We start from the raw sequence: 21,078 nt of genomic DNA, 5'->3' as shown, positions 1-21,078 counted from the left end.
GTGTGTGTGTGTGTGTGTGTGTGTGTGTGTGTGTGTGTGGCAGGAGCTACTCTGTGCGGACAGCCCCCCTCCTGGAGCGGAAGTCCCAGAGGGTACAGACCATGCCCACCCCATAACCCTGCAACCCCAGCGCGGAGTTTGGTAGAGGCTCAGTCCATATTGGTTGAATGGATGAATCTGGTGAATTCTGTAGTTCGATGGCTAAATTCATCTAGAGAAATGTGTGTGCGCGCGCACGCGCATGTGCTGTCGGCACGCGCGCGAGCATCACCTGAAGAGCCCTTTAAGGAAGCACATTCCTGGCTTCTGCTCCCCGAGCCTGTGGCCCAGTGAGTTCTGGGGGCAGCCTGGGGATCTGTATTGTCCAGAGGCCTCAGCCAGCCAGGTTTGGGGACAGAGCGGTGGGAGGGTGGTGGGCGGGGAGGGCAGAGAACTTGGAAGTCCTTTCGAGGCTGTGTAGCCCCAGATGGAGGTCTTGGACCTGGTTTTTCTGCGGCTGACTCTTTGGGGGACCACATACAAACCCCTAGGGGGCTAGCAGGTCATGTGAATGAGGACCCCAGCTAGGTGGGGCAGGGCCTCTCTGGAGACCACATGTCCTGTCCTGGGGCAGCTGCTGCCCAGCCCTGGCCGGTTCTCGCCATGTGGGCTGCCTGACCATGTGAGAGAAGTCAGCGCATGAGTTGTATGTGAGACCTGGTGTTTAATTGTTGGCAGCTGGCTTGGAGAACAAGGAAACAAACAAGGCATGTAAGGGTCAAACAGAATGGCTGCAGGCCTGGCTCTGGGCAGCAGCTTTTTGGGGAGTGCTGCAGGCCTGGGTATGTGCCGTCCCCTCCTGCGCCTGTCACAGGGTGCTGCCGTCACCGCTCCCTTGGATCCTCTAAGAAGTTCCAGCTTTGAGTACACTTAAATGGGGGTGCTGCAGCCCAATGGGGGGCGAGGAGGGGTGGGCAGAGAGCCCAGGGCCTACTCTTTGAACTCAGGGGCTTGTTTCTGTCACGGAGGAGCCAAGTGGCCATAGAGGACTTGCTGCCCTGCCCCACACCTCGGTTTTCTCGTCTCTGGGTGAGAACAGGGGGAGGACTGCAGGGGAGGGTGTGTGGGGGGCTTGGCTCAGGGCAGCTTGTGGTGTGTGATGTGGTATGTAATGTGTCATGTGTGGTGTGGTGTGTAGGGTATGTGTGATGGGCTTTGGGTGTGTGGGATAGGTTGTGGCGTGTGGGAGTGTGTGTGTGCTACCACTAGCTGGAGTCCAGGAGCAGGGTGGTGTCAGCAGGCCACCAGCTGATGAGTTATGCAGCCTCTAACGCCTGTTCTTTCATCTGTGACATGGCCCAATGGTGTCTTCCCCCAAGACTCCCTCTGGGCATTCAACAAGAGGCTCTTCAAACCAGTGGCTGCTCAGGGGTGGTGTCCAACACACATTCACCCCCACCCCCTGGAGGGTATGGCCTTTGCCACCTGTGGAGACCTGAGAGTGGGGAGCTGGGGCTGCTTTGCTGGGGCTGAAGATGGGACAAGTGGAGAACAGAGAGACAGACACTGGTGACCTGCCCCAACAGCTCCCTCTTCTACTTCCTGGCCCTCAGGAGGGGGGCCTGGTCCCATCATAAGGTGACAGCATCCTGCTCCTCCTGGAGCCACTTGGCACAGAAGTGTTTTCAGGTCCAAGGCCAAATGCAGGTGATAATCCAGTGGCATGCTAGATTCCACGAGTGTACACCAGTGTTCTGGCATCTGTCCGAAACAGGCCCTCCGAGACCCTGGAAGTTGTGAGGGTGGAGAAGAAGGGGGTGACTGAGAAAAGTGGAAATTGAAGTCCTTGCTCCCTGACATTTGGCCTCCAGTTGGAGAAGGGGACAGGAAACAACAGGGAAAATGAGAGAGGAAGTGGTAAGGGCTCCACAATCCACTTGCTTGATGATTTGTTTTGTAAGGCTTCCCAGGCCCCAAGGGAATGCCTTCCTTTCTTCCTGCTGCTGTGGCAAAGCTATCCATGGGCTGGCCTGAAAGAGCAGACATGTCATTGCTCATCGATGGGGCGGGGCGTTAACCAGGGTCTTGACTGTGAAGATTCTGCCCTTGTTGGTAGCGTTCCTTGACTTGTAGATGGTTCTCTCTGTGTGTGTGTGGCCACACAGCTATTTATAACTCTGAAGTGATAAGTTCTCTAAGTTCTATAATTCACTCTACACCAATATGCCTTAACTTACGCTAATATCCCTTACCACTTCCTCTCTCATTTTCTCTGTTGTTTCCTGTCCCCTTCTCCAACTGGGGCCAAATGTCGGGGAGTAAGGACTTCATAAGTTGCACTATGGAAGGTGATTTTATCACATTGGATCGCATGATGCAAAGTAATGACATTACATCACGTCCACAGACCACAGACCACAAACCTGCTGTTACTGTGCTTCTTCCAAGACAGATCTGTTTGTTCTTTTGACAGTCCATGATATTTTCAGTATTTTCCACCAGCACCATCATTCAAAGGCACCAATTTGTCTTCAGTCTTCCTCCTCCATTGTCCAGCTTTCACATGCATATGAGGCAATAAAAAATACCATCGCTTGGGTCAGACCCACCTTAGTCCTCAAAGTGATTTCCTGGCTCTTCAGCATTTTAATGAGATCCTGGGCAGCAGATTTGCTTAATGAAGTACATCATCTGATCTTTTGACGACCACTTCCATGAGTATTGATTATGGACCCACGCAAGACAAACTCCATGAAAACTTAAGGCTTTTCTCTGTTTATCATGATCCAGTTGTGAGGATGTTCATTTTCTTTATAGAGTTGTAATCCACATTGAAGGCTGAATCCTTGATCTTCATCAGCAAGTGGTTCAAGTCCTTTCACTTTCAGCGAGCAAGGTTGTATCATCTGTGTATCTCAGTGTTCATAAGCCGTTTTCCACTCCTGATGCTGCGTTCTTCTTCATATAATCCAGCTTCTCTGATCATTTGCTCAGCGTACAGATTGAATGAGGATGATGAAAGGATACAGTCCTGACAGATACCTTTCCTGATTTTAAACCACGTGGCATTTATTCCTTTGTTTTGTTCGAATCACTGCCTCTCAGTCCTCGTACAGGTCCGGCCTGAGCACAATGAAGTGTCTGGCATCCTTGTTCTCAGTGTGATCCACAGTGGCTTGTGATTCACACAGACCTTTGCATCATCTATAAAACATAAATCAATATTTTTCTGGTATTTCCTGCTTTGAGTCAAGCTCCAACTGGCCCTGTCCTCTTCTGAATCGGGCTTGAATTTCTGGCAGCTCCCTGTCAATGTACGGTTGCACCGTCGTTGAATGACCTTCAGCAAAATTTTATTGGCATGTGATATTCCTGATGTTGTTCAACCATTTCTGCAACGGGACAAAATGAGAAAGGAAGTGGTGAGGAGTCCACAGGTATAGGGGTTGAGATTCCAGCACACACTTCGGGAGGATATGATCCAATCAATTCCAGGAAACAGTAAATAGGAAAAGGCTAGCTTCTAGTCTGGTCTGCAAGACCAGATCCCAGGCACCACCAGGGCCTGGGGAGGTGCAACCTCAGGGATCCTGGTGTGGCCGTGGTACAGGCAGAGAGGGCTTGAACCTGCTGCCTCTGGGAGGGAGTCCATGTTGGATGGCGGCCTGGGACAGGGAGAGAGAGAGTGTGGGTGGGTGCTGGGGTCTCCCTGGCTTGCCCAAAGACCTCCCTGCAGCTGCTGGGATGGATTGCCCAATAAGTAAAGCAGGCACAAACTAACTGACTCATTATCCACAGTGAACAAATGCCCCTGAGTTTCTGTTTGGGAAAGACTTTGATCTTGTAGGAAGGTGATTTGGGGTTGGGAGAGACAGAGGATGGCCATACCCAGGAAGAGAATCTCGGATGTGCTGGTGAAAAGGGAGAAATTGTTCACCCTTTAGTTTAGTAAGTTGGCACCAGTCAGCCCGTGTTTTCCTACCTCATTGAGTCACCTGACACTGCCCAGCCAGCTAGCTGGTAGTGGGCTCAGTAGAATGGGATGCCGACTCCAGAGCCTTGGCCACCACTAACCTCTTTCCCTCATCTCTGCAGGGGGTGGAGGAAAGCGCAAAGGCAAAAGCAAGAAGTGGAAGGAGATCCTGAAGTTCCCGCACATCAGCCAGTGTGAAGATCTCCGAAGGACCATAGGTGAGTCCCCTGCCCTGAGAGGGGCACAAGGAGCCAGGGAACCGCCAAACCATCCGTACAATGAGTTGAATGTCAGTCAACCAAAAAAAAAAAAAGAAGGGAAAATACGTGTGGATGAAGTCTCTGATGAATTCCCTCTGACCATGGACCAGGGAGGGGAGCAGTCTTGCTAGCATGCACTGTACATTGGAAAGTGGATTGTTGCAGATGCAGTTAGGTTAAAATTTAACACCTGATCATTTGATCTCTCTTCTAATCCATTTAAAATTTTATTCTAATTTTTAATATTTTCTGCTTTCTTTTTGACTGAGGTCTTAAAAATCTGTTTTACCTTGTTATTGTTTTTAGTTTTTTTCTTGCTAGTTTCAAAAAAAAGTTTTCTGTATATGAAATCCAGGATAGGTAAACCTGTAGAGACAGTACCTGGATTAATGGTTCCTTGGGGTGAAGCAGGGAAGGTTGGGGGAAAATGGGGATAAACAAGGATGAGTACAAGAATGAAGAATATGCTCTAAAATGGTGGTGATGATTGTACAACTCTTCTTGATGTGATTGAACTACTGAACTGTCTGATATGTGAATTACATGCCAATAAAACTGGTAGAAGACAAACAAAAAACCAAATCACCTGATTCGGTAGATTCCAGGAGGGAGTACACTGACATCTAATTGACAGAGATAAAACCAACGTTCATCAGATGGTGGGTGTGCATGAGGCAGAATGATTTCTCCTCCGTAAGCCTTGGAGGCAGGTGCGGTTATTTCCTCCGCCCTCCCCATGGGGAGCCGGAGGTGCAGAGAGCTCTGTGACTGTCTGAAGTCCCCCAGCATGTGGGTTTGGGCCCAATCCAGAGGCACTGTCCATGCTTCCCTCTTGGAGGGTGGCTTTGCTCTAAGGCACATACTGTAAGTGGTGGCTTTAGGACACAGAAATCCATTCTCTCACAGGTTAGGAGGTGTGACGGCAGAATCCAGGGTGCCAGCTATTGAGGAAGGCTTTCTTTCTCTGTTGGCTCCGGGGGGGGGGGCGGAGGGTGTGTGTGTCCTTTTCATCCTCTATCCCTTGGGTGGAAGAGTTTCTCAGCCAAGGTACCCCAGGCCTACAGAATGCCCCGCTCCTGGCTCTTCTTTGCCTGTGGTAGTAGGTTCCTCTGATCTCTGCCAGCTTGTTTAATCTCTGTCTCATTAACATAACTGCCACAAATCTGCCTCATTCAAATCATAGATATGAGGGCCCTGGCGGGCTGCATTGGGCTACCATCACCAAGGTTGGCAGTTCCAAACTACTGGCCACTCCTTGGGAGACAGATGGGGCTTTCTACTCCCGTTAAGAGTTACAGCTGGGGAAACTCACAGAGACAGCCCTGTCCTGTTCCATAGGGCCGCCAGGAGCTAGCATCCATCCGTTGGCAGTGAGTTCGGACATCAGATCACAAAATGGGGCATAACCACACGATATTGAGAACTATGGCCTAGCCAAAGGGGCCTACATTTTTAGAAAACACAGTTCAGTGTCTAAATGTCTAAGTCCTTCCTTTGGCGAGTGAGCTCCAAGTTCCGGGAGCTGAGCAGTGGGCTGTGTTAGGCACTCCTTGCTCTGGTGGGTCACTGACGCTTCCCGAGGGTTGCCCGTCTTGGGCATGACCAGCCCTGTCTGTCCAGCACCCACACAGCCAAGCACTCTAGCACGAAGTGGCCTCTTCTCTTGAGGAAAACACACAGCCCAACATCCAAGTGGCTCAGCCCTTAGTCCCACTCAGGACACATGACAACGATGAAGAGCCAGGTTGACTGGGCAAGTGGCAGGAGCTCTGCGGAGAGGACATGACCATTCCATGTCATTGACACACTAGACACATGCTAGGATCATCAGGCCGAGGGAGGCCTGCACACAGGACTCTGTTACCCTGCACTCCCCGGCCCAGCTGTTCTCTGGACTTCTGCCCGGGCTTTGTAGGGAGCTGCCTGTGCCTGCGGTGGAATGTGAAGCCACGCTTATTCCGCAAGCCTTCTCCCCAGGGCCTGCACCCTGCTTCCTGGTTTCCTAGACTAGATGGCACTTCAGTGCCACTCCCCAGCTAGCTCAGGCCTCGACCCCTGTGCCACTCAGCCTATCCTGCGGTTCCCTGGTCTTCGTTGTGATGGCGGGTGACAATATTGGCTTTATGGGGGAGGAAGTGCCTGCTGAGTTGGTGTTGGTGAAAGGAGAGGAAGCTGCCTGCCCTGGCCCCGCTTCCCGTGTGAGCAGGTGAAGAACAGTCAGGTGCTGGAGGATGAGGAGGAGCCTCTCCAGACCATGCTGCCCCCTTTAGACTCGGGCATGGTGTCCTTGTGATGTTCTTGGGCCCAGAACAGAGCTGGCCCAAGGGATCAAGACTAGAATGAGACTAGAACGCCTCCAGCTCTGTGCCCGGCAGTGACCCGTTGCTTCATGCTGCTGAGTTTCCTCCTCTGCAGTTCGAAGACCATTCCTCCTGGTGGCTGGAGGCCCACTCCCCCCAGGAGTGTGAGACCCACTCCCTAGCTAGGATTCTCTAGTCATCACCATCTTGCCTCATTCCCCGCCACCCCCCACCCCCCACTGTGTTGGGAGCTTGGGTACTTGTGCTTATCCTTGATGGCCGTCTTTTCCCGCAGGCACATCAGGGCAGGGTGAGAGAGAAGGGAGCTGACTTCCTGAGCTCCTCGTAGCCCCTCTGGTGTCGGCCATGCTAGTTTAGGTGCCGGCTCGTCTGCATCCTCAGGAGCTCTAGCGGCTGTCAGACTGACACGTTGACCAGCTCACTGCGCCTTTCTCTCTTGTTGCCTTGACCGCTGGTGGGTGGAGAATCTCTTCCATTTTTACCAACCATAGGTTATTCTTTTTGTTCAACCAACATCTAGTTTAATAATTAAGCATACATAGTAATAAATACTGTTTTAAGACAATATCACAAATTATAGGATAAGTAATGCATAGGAAAAAGAAATGCTGGTTGGGAGTTCTAGGATACTTAGAAGGCGTTCAGAAAGTGCAGGTGGGGTGATTCGTTAGGAGACCATGGTTGTACTCCAGACGTGATCTTATGGGCCCAGATCCAGAGGGTAATTACAGGAACAGACGGGGAAGGACTGCTAGAGAACCAATGAGATTCGTCGACTGGAAGGACTGACCCTTGGTCAGGATAAGTTAGATTAGACCATGGAATGCTAGAGAAACAAGCAGATCTGTCTGGAAGGGAGTCGGCAGAACGCTACCGAGACGGGAGGATGCGGAGTCCTCACCTTGCTCACTGTGGACATGTCATCAGGAAGGGCCGGTCCCTGCAGAAAGACGTCACCCTTCATAACCCAGAGGGTCATAGATCAAGAGACTCTCCAGGACCTGGACTGACACTGGCCACAAGAGTGAGCTGAAAGGTAGCAATGACGGCGAGGCTGGCGGAGGACCAGGTGGTGTGCCATCCTGTTGTACAGAGTCACCACGAGCTGGAGCGGACTCCAGGGGTGCCGACCAGCAAGAACACAGAGTTGGGTTATGTTGTCATGACCAACAGCACCAAGATCTTGGAGGCTTTCTATTACAAAGCGTTTATTTCTCGAGGTCTCTTATGGGCAGCTTTCCAGAAGCCACAGCCCTTTGGACAACAGCAGTGACTCCGAAGTGGGAGCTCTGTGGTCCCGTGGCCTGCAGAACTGGGCCTCCTTACGCACCACAGCGGGAAGATAACAGTGGAGGGTCTTGCACAGGAATGGCACACACTCTCTGTACCTGGACTGAGATTTGTCTCTAGTTCTCTCGCACTGTCCAGAAAAGTCACGTGGCCCCACATAGAGGCAGAGGGTGAGGAAGTGTCAGAAAGGCAAGGAGACCCCATCACAGTGAGAACTAGTCACCTCCTCCCACCCAGCCTATGTGGTCTCAAGAGTTTTGAGCTCCAGCGATAGGGGGACAATGGCGCAGCCACCTACAGAAGCCTGACTGATCAGGCATGGGGATCCAGCACAGGGTTAGGGCTCAGGGGGAGGGATGGAGATAAGATTTTTAAACAGAGGTGTGTGATTACAGTCATTGATCTGGAAAGGGTTAAGGCTTGACAATGGACTTTGGGGTTCACTCCTCCACAGGCCAGATTGCGCTGGGCAGAAGGAGCAGTGAAGAGTGGGGGCCTGAGGAGCAGTGAGGACTGGGGGGCATAAAGAGTACAGATTGATTTGAAGACTAGATTTAAAGGACCCTGTGCAGCAGAAGGGAAGAGGAGAGAGCGACCAATGTGTTAGAAATCTTAGGAGGAGAAGGAGGGACCTTGGGGTTACCTGTCAGAGAAAGGTGGGAGGGCTCAGGGTTTGGTAGGCCACTGGTTACTTTACCTAGCATCTTCCTGGAGGCTTTGGGCAAGTAGGAATCTGCCAGTCTGGGGAGTGGATGGGTGGGTCAGGTTACAGGGGCACCAGGAGTGAGTCAGTAGGAGGAGTAAAGGTGGTTGCTGTGGATACCTCTTCTGAGAGCTTTGGCTCAACCCAGCATTGGGTGTACTGAGCACTGAGCGTACTGGGCACTGGGCATACTGGGCACTGGGTGTACTGAGCATTGGGCATACTGAGCACTGGGAGCACTGAGCATTGGGAGTACTGGGCACTAGGAGCACTGAGCACTGGATATACTGAGCACTGGGCGTATTGAGCATTGGGAGTGCTAGGCACTGGGAGTACTAAGCACTGGGCATACTGAGCATTGGGAGTACTGGGCATTGGGAGCACTGAGCACTGGCCATACTAAGCACTGGGTGTACTGAGCATTGGGAGTACTGGGCATTGGGAGCACTGAGCACAGGGTGTACTGAGCACTGGGAGTACTGGGCATTGGGAGTACTGAACACTGGGCATACTGAGCATTGGGAGTACTGGGCATTGAGAGTACTGAGCACTGGCCATACTAAGCACTGGGTATACTGAGCACTGGGAGTACTGGGCATTGGGAGTACTGAGCACTAGGAGTACTGAGCACTGGGGGTACTGGGCATTGGGGGCACTGGGCTTTGGGGGTACTGGGCATTGGAAGTACTGGGCACTGGGAGTACTGGGCACATTTGCAGCATATGGGAGAGTGTGAGCGAAGTTGGGGAGCAAGCAGAGTAATCAACTGAGGGCGAATGGCATGGAGGGAGGCTTTTAGAAATGTGATTTCTAGACTTCACTTTGTACCTGACTCCGCCTCCTCTTCTGAGACTCTCATCAGACCTGCCCAGTGCCTGCCCAGCCCCTCCCCCAAGCAGTCCTCCAGCTCTCCTCCTTAGGTGGGCTGGGGGTTGCCCCAGAAGCACCAGGCACATCATCTGTGCAGCCTGCACTCACTTCATGCTTGAGGTACCCAGGAACCCAGGGGTCAGCGTCACACTTTTCTGAGTCCACTCCTCCCACCACAGCCAGACCCTGATCCCATCTCTCTGAGACCCACAGGGTCCACAGCAGGGCCCACCTCCCAGGGTGTGAAGACCTGTGTGCTGACCTGTGGTGGCCTGTGAATTCCTCTGTTTTGCTCGCGGGCATTGCAGGATCTGTGCCCACAGCAGCATGCAGACAGGCCCTGGCCACCAGGAAGGCCAGCCCGAACCTCCTCAGCCAGACTGAGCCCAGGCCTCAGAGCCCAGAGTGTCTGCCCTGTTTACTGTCGGTCTCCACCGTGTTTGTCCAGCCTCTGCCGGGTCCATCTGGACGGTGCTCTCAAATAAAAACCTTAGCACTTCCCTGGGCCAGTGCACAACCAGACGGGCGCAAATAGCACCAGTATTTTTCTGGTGGATACAGGAGCTGTCGCAGGTGGGCTTGGAGCCAAAGTGATAGGGCCCAGCGGGCAGGTGAGGAGGTGGGCAGGTTCATGATCAGGATCATCCAGGAAGACTGGCTCTGCAGATTGTCCAGAATAGTGGTCAGGTGAAGCCCTGGCCACCACCACCTTCAGCACTGGGCAGCCACCAGCCAGGGTGATTTGAAAAAGGACAGTTAGATACTGCAAAAACCACTCCCACCGGAAAAAAAGCACCCCACCTACTCCCCATTGGCCCTCAGGGGAAGCACGTTCTCAGCATATCACTTTCACAAGCCCCAAATAGCATGTACAGGGGCGCGAAGATATCCGGCTCCTTTTAAATACCGTTATTAAAGAGTTATAAGCATCGATACTATAGTATTATGTATACTTTGTTGTCGAGACTTTAAATGACAAAGTTGAGCAGCCAGCCTACTGACTACTGTGTTTTTGAAGGTGTGGTGAGTGCCAGGGAGGTTTGCAGCCATCAGCGGCCGCTCTGCTGTGACTTGAACAGGCCTTACCATGGGGTGTGGTCCACAGTTGGGTTTGACAAAGGTGATTCATTTCCAGTTGTGGGTTGGTGAAAAGAAAGATGACCTTTTACTCCCTCTATGTCCACGGACCTCCTTGAATTCTCTCCATTGGCCTTTCGCCACATCTGCCCTTCCCCTTCCTTTATCCCGGACCCCTCCCTCCTCCATTGCATTGGCTGCTCGGTTTTTTTCTTCTTTTGTTGCTCTTTTTAAAAAAAATCATTTTATTGGGGGCTTGTACAACTCATCACAATCCATAAATACATCCATTGTGTTGAGCACATTTGTACATTTGTTGCCATCATCATTTTCAAAACATTGTCTTTCTACTTGAGCTCTTGATATCAGCTCCTCATTTCCCCCCCCTCCCTTTCCCACCCTCCCTCATGAACCCTTGATAATTTTTTTTTCCACATTGGCCACTCTTTTGCTCTTTGAATATCTTACACTCATTTCTAGCCTGCACCCTTTGCTCCTGCGATTCCCTCCAGCCTGGACCTTCTATGATAATGATGACTGTGTCCTGGGGGATTCCTGACTAGAACCATGCCTGGCACATAGTAGGGGCTCATGAAATATTGGGTGAGTGAATGCAAGAGTTGAGATATTTAATAAAGTCCCTTACAATTTGTGTAATAGGTGCTTCCCCCACCCCAATGTATTCAATCCTAGCCAATGATTTAAGCTTAAAGTGATAGAAGTTTAGACCTCAGAGGCACCTTGAAAGCATCCCTATAGTCCCTCCTCTCCACCCTCTCCCCACTCCCCACCACCCTTGCTAAGTAAATGAGGAAGTGCCACAAGATTACCAGACTCCACTTAGAGGGAGCCAAGCTGGTAACTACTGGCGCAGGTTAATTTCCCCCAAGGCTACGTCTGCGTAATCATCACTGTGATGTTAGGTTTTCACAGAAAGCTGGCATGCCTCAACTGGAAGGAACTGTGCATCTTGTCCAAACACCTGTTTCTAGGTCTGAAAACAGGATTGAAAAGGAGGAATGACCTGCCCAGAACCTCTCTTGCCCCTCCTACTGAACTATACCTGATTACCATCCCAGCATCTTAAGAAAGCTGGTTACCATTCAGGGAATTCCGACTCCTGCAGTTCAATGAGTGTCAGAGTAGAGCTGGGCTCCTAGGATTTTCAATGGCTGTTTTTTTGGGCTGTTTAGTGCCAAGCCTTTCTTCCAAGGCACTTGTGGGTAGATTTGAAACTCCAACCTTTCAGTTAACTGAGCTTATTAGCTATTGCACCACCCTAGGGACTCTGCCAGCATCAAAGTGACAAACATTTTCAGCATCATCCCTAGTTGGTACTCAATGCAGACGCATTCAAGGAGATAAATGTTTTTGCCTGTCCAAGTATTTTATTTCTTTTGTTATTGTTGTTGAGTGTATAGACACCAAAACATGCGCATGGATAGCTGGCTGGGTGGATGGATGGATAGATAGATTAGTGTGTGGGCGGGTGGATAAATGGGTGGTAAAGATTAGGTGGATAAGTAGATGGTTGAGTGGGTGGGTGAGTGGATTGTTGGGTGGGTGAATGGATGGATGGGTGAGTGTGTGGGTAGGTGGATAGATGAATGGATAGATGAGTGTAGGTGGGTGGGTGGATGGATGGATGGATGGATGGGAGGGTGGGTGGATATTAGCCTCCTCCCTAATCTGGACCCCACATCTGTGCTTGGGAGCTATGAGGATTATGTCAGACACCTTGCCGCAGCACCAGTCTCCAGCGTGAGTCCCAGAAGTGGAGCTCCTTTTAGGCTGTACTGGCAGGACACAGCCCACCCGTGAGAGGAGACAGCCCTTCTCTAATGTCTGTTCAGTGTTGACAGCACCTAAGTGCATTACTATTTGATAAACTGATTTTTCACTGCTTTATCTAGTACTGCTATAGCAGAAATTCTCTAAATGACGGCTTTACCCAACAACCAACAGAAATTTATTTTCTTATAGTGTAGGAGGTTAAAAGTCCAAATTCCAGGTGCAGCCTCCAGGGGAGACTTCCTCTCTCTCTGGGCTCTGGAAGAAGGTCCTGGCTCTGCAGTTTCTGCAATGGGTGATCTTCAAGTGGCCTGGGCTCTCTCTTCCCCTTGTCTGCTTCTCTCTGGTTGATTTAATCTCCTTCATTTCCCAAGAGACTGCTCCAAGACTTGCCCTGCAAATCCTGTCTCATCAACACAACAAAGACAGCCCCTTCCCAAATGGGATTATCACCAAGGGGCATAGGAGTTAAGATTTATAACTCATCATTGGGGAAGAGTAGGGGGCAAAACAATCCAATCCATAGCATTCACAAAAGATGGTTCAGAGTCTCAATCAATGCGGTGCTCAGAGAGGCCAAAGCTTGTTAGGCGGGAATGTCCCGTGAAGATAAAAGATTGTTGAGGTCTGCAGATATTTCTCAGTGACGCAGGAAGTTCTGTTGGGTAAAAGTGTGGCATTTTTATTTAGTTAGCTGCTCATTGCACACTTTATTCTTTCATTAAAAAAAAAAGTACGAGGGTCTTGAGTGAAAGAGTCGATTATTCCACAGTTTGGCAATAATTCTGTAGGGACTGTCCAAAAGCTATATAATAAATCAAGGGCCCTCCCTAGGCCCCACTGACGTTTATGAGGGGGCTGCTCCCAGCATGTCGCTGCTGCTCTGGCATGCCACCGCTCTGCCCCATGCCCTCCTGGGTGGGGGAGCCTTAGCCTAAGCTTAACTCTTCCCAGGAGGAAAGTCTCGGGTTGTAGGGGGTTCATAAAAGGTAGAATCTTGGCATTAAAGAAAAAGAAAAACAAAAAAAACAACCCCTAAAACTGCAACACTATGAGGACTTCCTTAAACTAGTGTGTGTTGGTGGTGGTTAGATATTGTCCATCAATTTCCAACACACACACACACACACACACACACACACACACACACACCCATAAAACTGCAATCCTATGAAAAATTCCTTACACTAGTGGGTGGTGGTGTCCGTCAGTTTCCAACTCTCGGGGACCCGTGCTCAATGAGCCTTAGGGTTTTCATCGGCTGGGTTTGGGAAGTAAATTGCCAAGTCTCTCTTCCTAGGCTCTGTAATCGGGAAGCTCCTCTGAAAGCCAGGCAGCCCCACCACTCAACACAACACAAGCTTCTCCTGACGGACGAGCAGTGGCTGAACGTGAGGTTCACTGGCCAGGAATTGAACCCAGGTCTCCTATGTGGCAGGGGAAGATAAAAGCCACAGGCGCATGATTATTTACTGGGCACTGCTCGGTTTCTTTAAACAAGAACTCCGTCAACAAGTACTCTTCGAACTCTTCCGATGTGCTGTGCTTGTGCCTAACATGTGCAGAGCACGTAGCAGGGTCTTGATAAATATTTGGTGAATAAGGACCTGATTTCAACGGCTGATTGTTTTGGGTCCATAGATCGCCAGGTCTTTCTTCTGCGGCACTGCCGGGTGGAACGCAAACCTCCAGCCTTTCCTTTGGCAACCACTGGTGCTGAATCATTCGCACCACTCCAGAAGTCTCCCGCCTAGATGCAGCAGGTGCCTACTGAGCATTTCCTATTGACTCTGGCATTATACGATGGGCAGCTCGAGGTGGGACAGGATTGGAGCCCCGTTGCCAACAGCTTCCCTTTCAGCTCACCCCACGCGAGGGCCCGTGTGACCCAGTCCCCTGCTGGCCTACCAGGCTGGCAGGCAGGCACTTGATTTCATCACCAGGGAAACCAAGTCTATCTGCTGACGTCACTGACGTCCTTGGCGCGATAAGGGCGCACCACGTCTGTCGTTCTGACACTTGGCCTGCACTGATAAGGCACAGCATCTGTATGTCCTTGGAGGGCAAGATAAATGTAGACGTGGCAGAGCCGGCGTGTCAGGTGGCCTGCTTGCAGCTGGCTGTCTCAGGAGGGAGAGCGTGGCGAGGCTTGCCTCCCCACTGTTGCTCCACCCAGATGGGCAGCCCATTGAAGGCAAGGGGGCCAAGTCCCTGGTACAGGAGGGCAAGAGTCCCCGGTTGGGGCACAGACAGGTTTCCCAGGTACTATGGAGGGAGTTCCCAGAGGCTGTGCTGCAGGGCGGCCACGTGATCCAGAGCCAACTCCAACCAGACCCTTCTTTTACCTTTGCTATCCCAGGAGCCCTGGGGGCATAGCAGTTACACACACGGGGCTGCTAGCTCCAAGGTCAGCAGTTCAAAACCACCAGCTGCTTGCTACTCCTCAGGAGAAAGACGGGCTTTCTAGTCCCATACAAGGTCACAGTCTCAGAAACCCAGAGAGGCAGTCCTACCCTGTCCTGTACGGTCACTGTGACTCAGAATTGAATCGATGGCAGTGGGACTGGCTTTTTTGTTTATGTCAGCTTTTGCGTAAACTTGCATTCCGGGATGCCAGGCTTAGGCCTCCCATTAGCCAGTTGAGTAAGCTGAGGCTCCGGGAAAGAAGTGACTTCGAGTGTCTCACCACCTAACTCCAAGGCAATGGTTGGTGGAGTTGGAGTTAGGGGGTTAGAAAGGAGCCTGCCCTTCCTCAGAGCCTGGTTCTGAGGTCACCCCTGCAGGACACTGCCTTCCACGCCTTGCTGCACTTCACTTCTGCTTTCTCTCTTTTGGAATTGCTGTGTAAGTCGTGCTATTGTTAGGTGCCCTTGGTCGAACTTAGAGTGACCCAGCAAACAACAGTACGAACACTGCCCGGTCCTGTGCCGTTCTCAGAGTAGTTTGAGCCCATTGTTGCAACCGCTGTGTCCGTCCCTCCCACTGAGTCTTCCTCTTCATCTCCGGGGCCTGGGCCCTCCTGATAACATGCGCAAAGTCCTTGAGATGAAATCTCACTAGCTTGCTTTTTAAAGAGCATTCTGGCTGTATTTCTTCCAAGAGAGATGATCAAGGTTGTTCATGAATCTTCTTCTTCCAATCCCAATGCCTTATCCTGCTTAGTAATAGTTGGCTTCTAGGATTATTTGTTCAGCACACAGGTTGAATACCTATGGTGATACGATCACCTATGGTGATACCTATGGTGATACGATCATGAGGCATACCATTCCTGATTTGCTCATCTGGTAATCCACTTAATATTTTTTTCCAACCCTGTAATTCAAAGGTATAAACTATTCTTCCATCTTCCTTCTTCATTGTCCAGCTTTCACGTGCCTATGAGGCCATTGAAAGTACCATCGCTTGGGTTGGTGCCTCCCACCCAGTCTTTAAAGTGGCATCTTTGCCTTTGAGCACTTGAAAGCAATCGTTTGCAGCAGTTTTGCCCAGTGCAATTTGTCGTTGGATTTCTTGATTCCTGCTGCTATGGGCATTGATTGCAGACCCAAGTAAAATGAAATCGTTGACAGTCCCGGCCCTTTCTCCATTTATCATAATGTTGCTTATTGGCCCAGTTGTGGGGACTTTTATTTTCTTTATGTTGAGGTGAATCCATCTTGCAGGCTGTAGTCTTTTATCTTCATCAGTAAGTGCTTCAGGTTCTTTTGGCTTTTCTGCAAACAAGGTTGTGTTGGCTGCATATCAAGGTTGTTGATGAGTCTTCCTCTAACCCTAGTGCCACGTTGTTCTTCATACCAGTATGACTTCTCATGTGATTTGCTCAGCATACACATTAAATAAGTGTGGTTAAAGGATACAACCTTGATGCACTCCTTTCCTGGCTTTTAAACAATGCAGTATCCCTTTGTCCTGCTTGAATGACTGTCTCTTGACCCATGTTGACTGTGATAGGCAGGTTTATTGTGCCTACCTGGCCAATAGGAACATGTAGGATTTATCAGGTCGAACTTTGATTGGAGGACAAAGAGAGAAATGGCTCTGTAAGGTCTGCCCCCATCTGTCTTGCTCTCTGGTGTGTTTCGAGTCTTTCACTTAAAAAAAGATTTTTTTAACATGATATCAAGAATATTTCCCATGTCATTAAACATGTTCACAAAGTTTGTTTTTTTTTCCTTTCTACCTTTTCATTGAACACATGTTTATTGAGTGACATTGGGGGTGACATCAATGAGTGAAACAGACACACAAAAAATCCTTCTCTCAGTGGCTGGTCAGGTGAATAATGACCCTGCTGGTCAACTCAGCATTGGCCCAGGTCCCTCATCGATGACTTATTTCCTGTAGCAGACTCTTCCTTGGCTTTTTCTAATGATATGCCCTAAGGAAGCCAATCAGAGTTTCATCATACTTGCTTCTAAGGAACACTGTGGTCGCATTTCTTCTGCGACAGATTTGTCTGTTTCCTTGGCCATCCATGATAAGCTAGCTGCTCAGCAGTCTTCACCAGCTCCATAGTCAAATGCCTGGGTTCTCCTCTCTTGCTTTTGCATGAGGCTCAGCTAAACCTGAATGTTTAAAGTGATATTTATTTTCAAATTTTTCATTGTGGTTTGGATGAACATTTACAGAGCAAATGGGATTTCCATTCAACAAATCGTACACCTTTTGATTTGCGACATGGATAGACCTGATGGTAAAGGGGTCACAGGGTTCCGGACTTGTGCTTTTTCTCCAGTTCCCCTGTTTCCGCCATCATGACTGGTGGCCACGTGAGCAGAGCAGTGCTTCTTCACGTCATTTCCATCTGAAGCTCGAAAGCAAGAAAGCCCACACTGCCTCCCCTCACCCCTCCTGTTTTTGTTCAGTGAGCATCTTTTATAACCTTTCCTGTGATAATGAGCATCTTAAAACTTGGCTCTTAGGTATCAGAAAGGTTCTCCATAAAAGACTTTGAACACCTAATTATATAAATTGGACATGCCCTTTTCTTAATTTAAATTTCACATGGCAGTTTTGAAAGCCAGGAAGTATCTCACTAACCCTGGGCAGTGGGGCACAGTTCCTCCCTCTCTGCTGTCACTGGAGCTGCCAGTGGCCTGCTTTGTCCGCCACCCGCCAGCACCACCACCCCGGATACAGTCACCCAGGCTGTGTGGTCAGGCCCCCTCTGCCCCAGCTCATCACAGTAGGCCAATACCAAAAGGTCTTTTCTGTCCACTCTGAGCCATCATTGAAAACAGGGGGGAAATACACTGACAGGTCCTCGAGCCAACACAAGGGGCCTGCAGCCACCCTAAGAGATGCTGGATGCTGGACAGCACTGTAGGACACCTCTGCCCAGCCTCAGTTTATGGACTCCCCAGGATCGGGCCATTCAGCAAGAGTTTGGCAGTGAAGGCTACTGTGCCCGTCTCCCTCTGGACATGGCGTCTGCCTTAGTGTATCAGAAATCCCTTATTCTGAGCCCCACTAAGCCGGAGAGAAGAAAGAAGAGAGAGGGAAAAAATGTGGGTGGAGGGATAATTGGGCCAAGATGAGCTTTAGAATTAAAAATAAAAAAGATCAAAGACAGAACACAAACTGACTCCCAAAAACGTAACCCCAAAGAGATCCTGGGGTGCTCTCTTTGACAGCTCACAGCCTGCGTGGGGAAGGAACACGGACCATGAAGAAGACATGTTTTGAGCATTGAATCCCCACTCCCACCCCCCTCCCCACCCCTGGCCTTATGGCCATGCTAGCCAGATATCATCTTTCAATATATGTGTGTGTGTATGTGTTTAATCATTTTATTGGGAGCTCTTACAGATATTATAACAATCCATAATTTAATTAGATCAAGCATAATTGTACAGTTGCTGCCACTATCATTTTCAAAACTTCTTTCTTCTTGAGCTCTTTGATATCAGCTCCCCTTTATCCCCTCCGTCTCCCACCCTGTCCCCCCAGGAAAAAATATTTTTAAAAATTATCTTTCTGTTGTCTCGTTGCAAAAAAGAATGGGCACGCATTGATGAGACTTGCAAAGCGCAATTTTAAAGGAGGAAAATCAGAATTGCACGTGAGCTAGCCACCACTCGGGTTACCCCCAGCTTCTCCAGTTGCCCTCTGACTGCTGGGCACGGACAGCCCTGCCCGGGAGCCCCGTGCCAGTGTACATGCAAGCATGCTCGGGAGTCCCTGCCATTGTACAAGAAACAGGTGGTTGGAGAAACCCAAGCCGAGTGCGGGGCCCAAGGCCAGGTTCTTGCGCTGCCCCCTTGCTTCCGCAGCGTGGCACAGTCACGTAGCCTCGAGCTGCTCCCTCCAGCAGCCCACCCTTCGTTAGTGGACAGTGGAGTTGTGGCAGCACATGCTTTGGAATCAGCCCCAGTGCCCACTGCTCTCAGGTTCATCCAGACCCATGGGGGTCAGAGCAGAAAACCATATGGTTTTCTGGGACAGGTTTGTTCTTTTTCCCCAAGAAATAGTTTGCCAGGTATTTCTTCTGAGGCACCTTTGAGTGAACTCTAACCTTTTGGTTCTCGGCCATGCGTGGTGGCTGTTTGCACCCCCCAGGGACTTCGAAGTGCTCTGTGGATTGTTGCTGGGCATTTCCCACATCGCCCTGTGGTACTGTGGCTGGACAGATCCCTGAAGCGTCTTTCTTGACCTCCTGTGAACCGTGACCCTTTCTTCTAAAGTGACTCATGTCTTTGATCTTGACCCTCCCTCCAGCTGCCAAGAGCCTCCTTGACATGCTGCCCGCCCCATAGCCACCCTCTGCTCAAGTCCAGTTAATGCTGCCTGTGCAACAGCTCTTAGCTGGGCCCCTCTCTTCCCATCCCAAACCTCTGCTTCTCCTGGCCATCCTCCCCTCCTGCCTGAAGGCCTCCCCTGCTTTCCACGGCTCTCGACACAGCCATGCAAAGGACCAGCATGCTTGCCTGCTGGCCGAGAGGTTGGAGGTTCAAGCTCATCCAGAGGCAACTCCAAATAAAGGCACAGCCATCCACATCCCAAACTCAGCTCTTGAAAACCCTTGTGAGCACACATCCCCTACCTACGGCCACATGGTGTGGCCTTGAGTCAGAATTGATTGGATGCTAATTAGTGGCTGGCTGGAGCCCTGGCTGCACAGTGGTTACATCATGGTGGGTTGCGAGTCATGAGGTCAGCAGTTCAGAACCACTCACTAGCTCCCATATAGAGTTGCCGTCTGGCAAACCCACAGGGGCATTTCTTCCCTGCCCTTTAGGTTTGCTGTGAGTCAGCATCAACTTCATGGCAGTCCTTTTTTTTTTTTTTTGGAGTGACTGGGTATCCCTTTGACGCTTACAGCTCCAGCATCCCTCCTCCTGCTTGCTCCTCACTCAGCCCTCCTCTCCAGCCTCGGCCTCTGCCTGACAAGCTTCCCTCTGCTGGTCACTAACCTTGGGACTCTACCCAGCAGGCCACTTCCTCCAGGGAGCCTTCCCTGATGACCTCTCCCCAGGTGGGCTTGATGCCCTAGGCTGCCCACTTGCTGGTCCCATTGTGGATGCCTGCTTGACTAGGGGCTGGGCAGTGGGTCCGCCTGGTGCCATGTGTGCTCCCAATGCTCCAGCCCAGTGCACTGGGTCATCTTAGGATCGGGCTCTTCTCCTCCCTTCTTCCCTCCTTTGCATCTTCCCATGGAGATGGCAAGGGCACTTCATCTTCTCACATCCTGGAGGGATTGCTGTTGGCCTCCCCCCCTCACCCCCACCGTAAAAGACCCTGCCCTGTGACATCCAAGGCCCTGAAGTGGACCGAGCACAGCAGGCGCCTTGTCAGCTCGGGAGTGCCTGCTTTTATCAGAAGTGGTTGCAGGGAAATGAGGGCCAGCTGCACCCCCTCGGGGAGGAACTTTCCTCTCCCTTCCAGGCCCCCAGCTGACCTCAAAGGGACAGCCTGCCAGCAACAGCCGTCACCACTCAGCCTCACTGTCAGAGCCCCCCTGGCTGGGCAGGGGTGGGCGTGGGGTGAAGCTGCTCCAGGCTCTAACGGAGCCCAGCTGGGGGCAGGGCGGGACACAGAGGACAGCTCTGCCAAAAGGTTCCATCACCAGACTTGGGTGTCACCAGCCGCGGGCGTGCCCAGCAGCTGTGGGCACTGTTGGTGTACGTCAGGCGGGTCCACTGGGACCCAGCTAAACCAGCTCCAGTTGAGTCGGGGTGGAGACAACGATGCAAAACACGAGCCCTTGAGGCGGGCTGTGTGGCAGGCTTGAGTCCTTCTGGCCTGTGACTTTGGGCACACGATGGAGTGGCCTGGGCCTCAGCCTCCCACTCCGCAGTGCGGGTGTCTCCAGGTGCAATGAAAGCTCAGGGAGGGTCTATGCCAGCCCTGGGCCCTCAGGAACTCGTTGCACTGCAGCTGCTTCTGCACGGTCTCCTTCTTTATCATCATTGTTGTCACCATCGTCATCGTCGTCAACTACCCCCTTCAGTTCAGAGCATGTCTCTTGATGTCCCCTGGGTGCCACGTTTGGCTGGCTTCAAGTGTGTCTGCCCATTCACTCATCCATTCATCTGTTAAGCCTCACCTGGTGCCAGGATCCTGGGCACTGCCCAACAGTGGAGAGCCAGGTTTCAGACACAGCTGTGGGCCTGGCCACATGTAGTTTCTATCTGTGTCCTGAGTGGAACCTTCTCCCTGTAACCTCATTCCCAGCCCTCCGACCCGCAGCAGACTTGGAGGTTCTAGATGGTTCCCCCCACCTTCTGGAAGGTCATTTCCTCCATCCTCTGGAAAGAAGCGACCTCACACCTGGGCCATATTCAGGTTTCACTGAGGACTGGGCCGGGGGGG

At 51.1% G+C, this 21,078-nt stretch overlaps 1 protein-coding gene across 2 annotated transcripts in view; it reads left to right on the top strand.

Moving 5' to 3' along the window:
- GRK5 (G protein-coupled receptor kinase 5) overlaps window positions 1-21,078 on the top strand; it is a 230,429-nt gene that overhangs the window by 100,582 nt on the left and 108,769 nt on the right. For both annotated transcript variants that reach the window (XM_045291305.1, XM_004700901.2), the window contains exon 2: window positions 4,075-4,170. In XM_045291305.1, coding sequence (XP_045147240.1) covers window positions 4,075-4,170 — 96 coding nt within the window. The remainder of the gene's footprint in view (window positions 1-4,074; window positions 4,171-21,078) is intronic.

This window comes from Echinops telfairi, unplaced genomic scaffold, assembly GCF_000313985.2.
Source record: "Echinops telfairi isolate 266 unplaced genomic scaffold, ASM31398v2 ScPeMD7_70;HRSCAF=299, whole genome shotgun sequence".
NCBI classification, from domain to species: domain Eukaryota; kingdom Metazoa; phylum Chordata; class Mammalia; order Afrosoricida; family Tenrecidae; genus Echinops; species Echinops telfairi.
The sequence above is the reverse complement of the archived record's forward strand: the minus strand, read 5'-3'. Positions and strand labels throughout refer to the sequence as shown.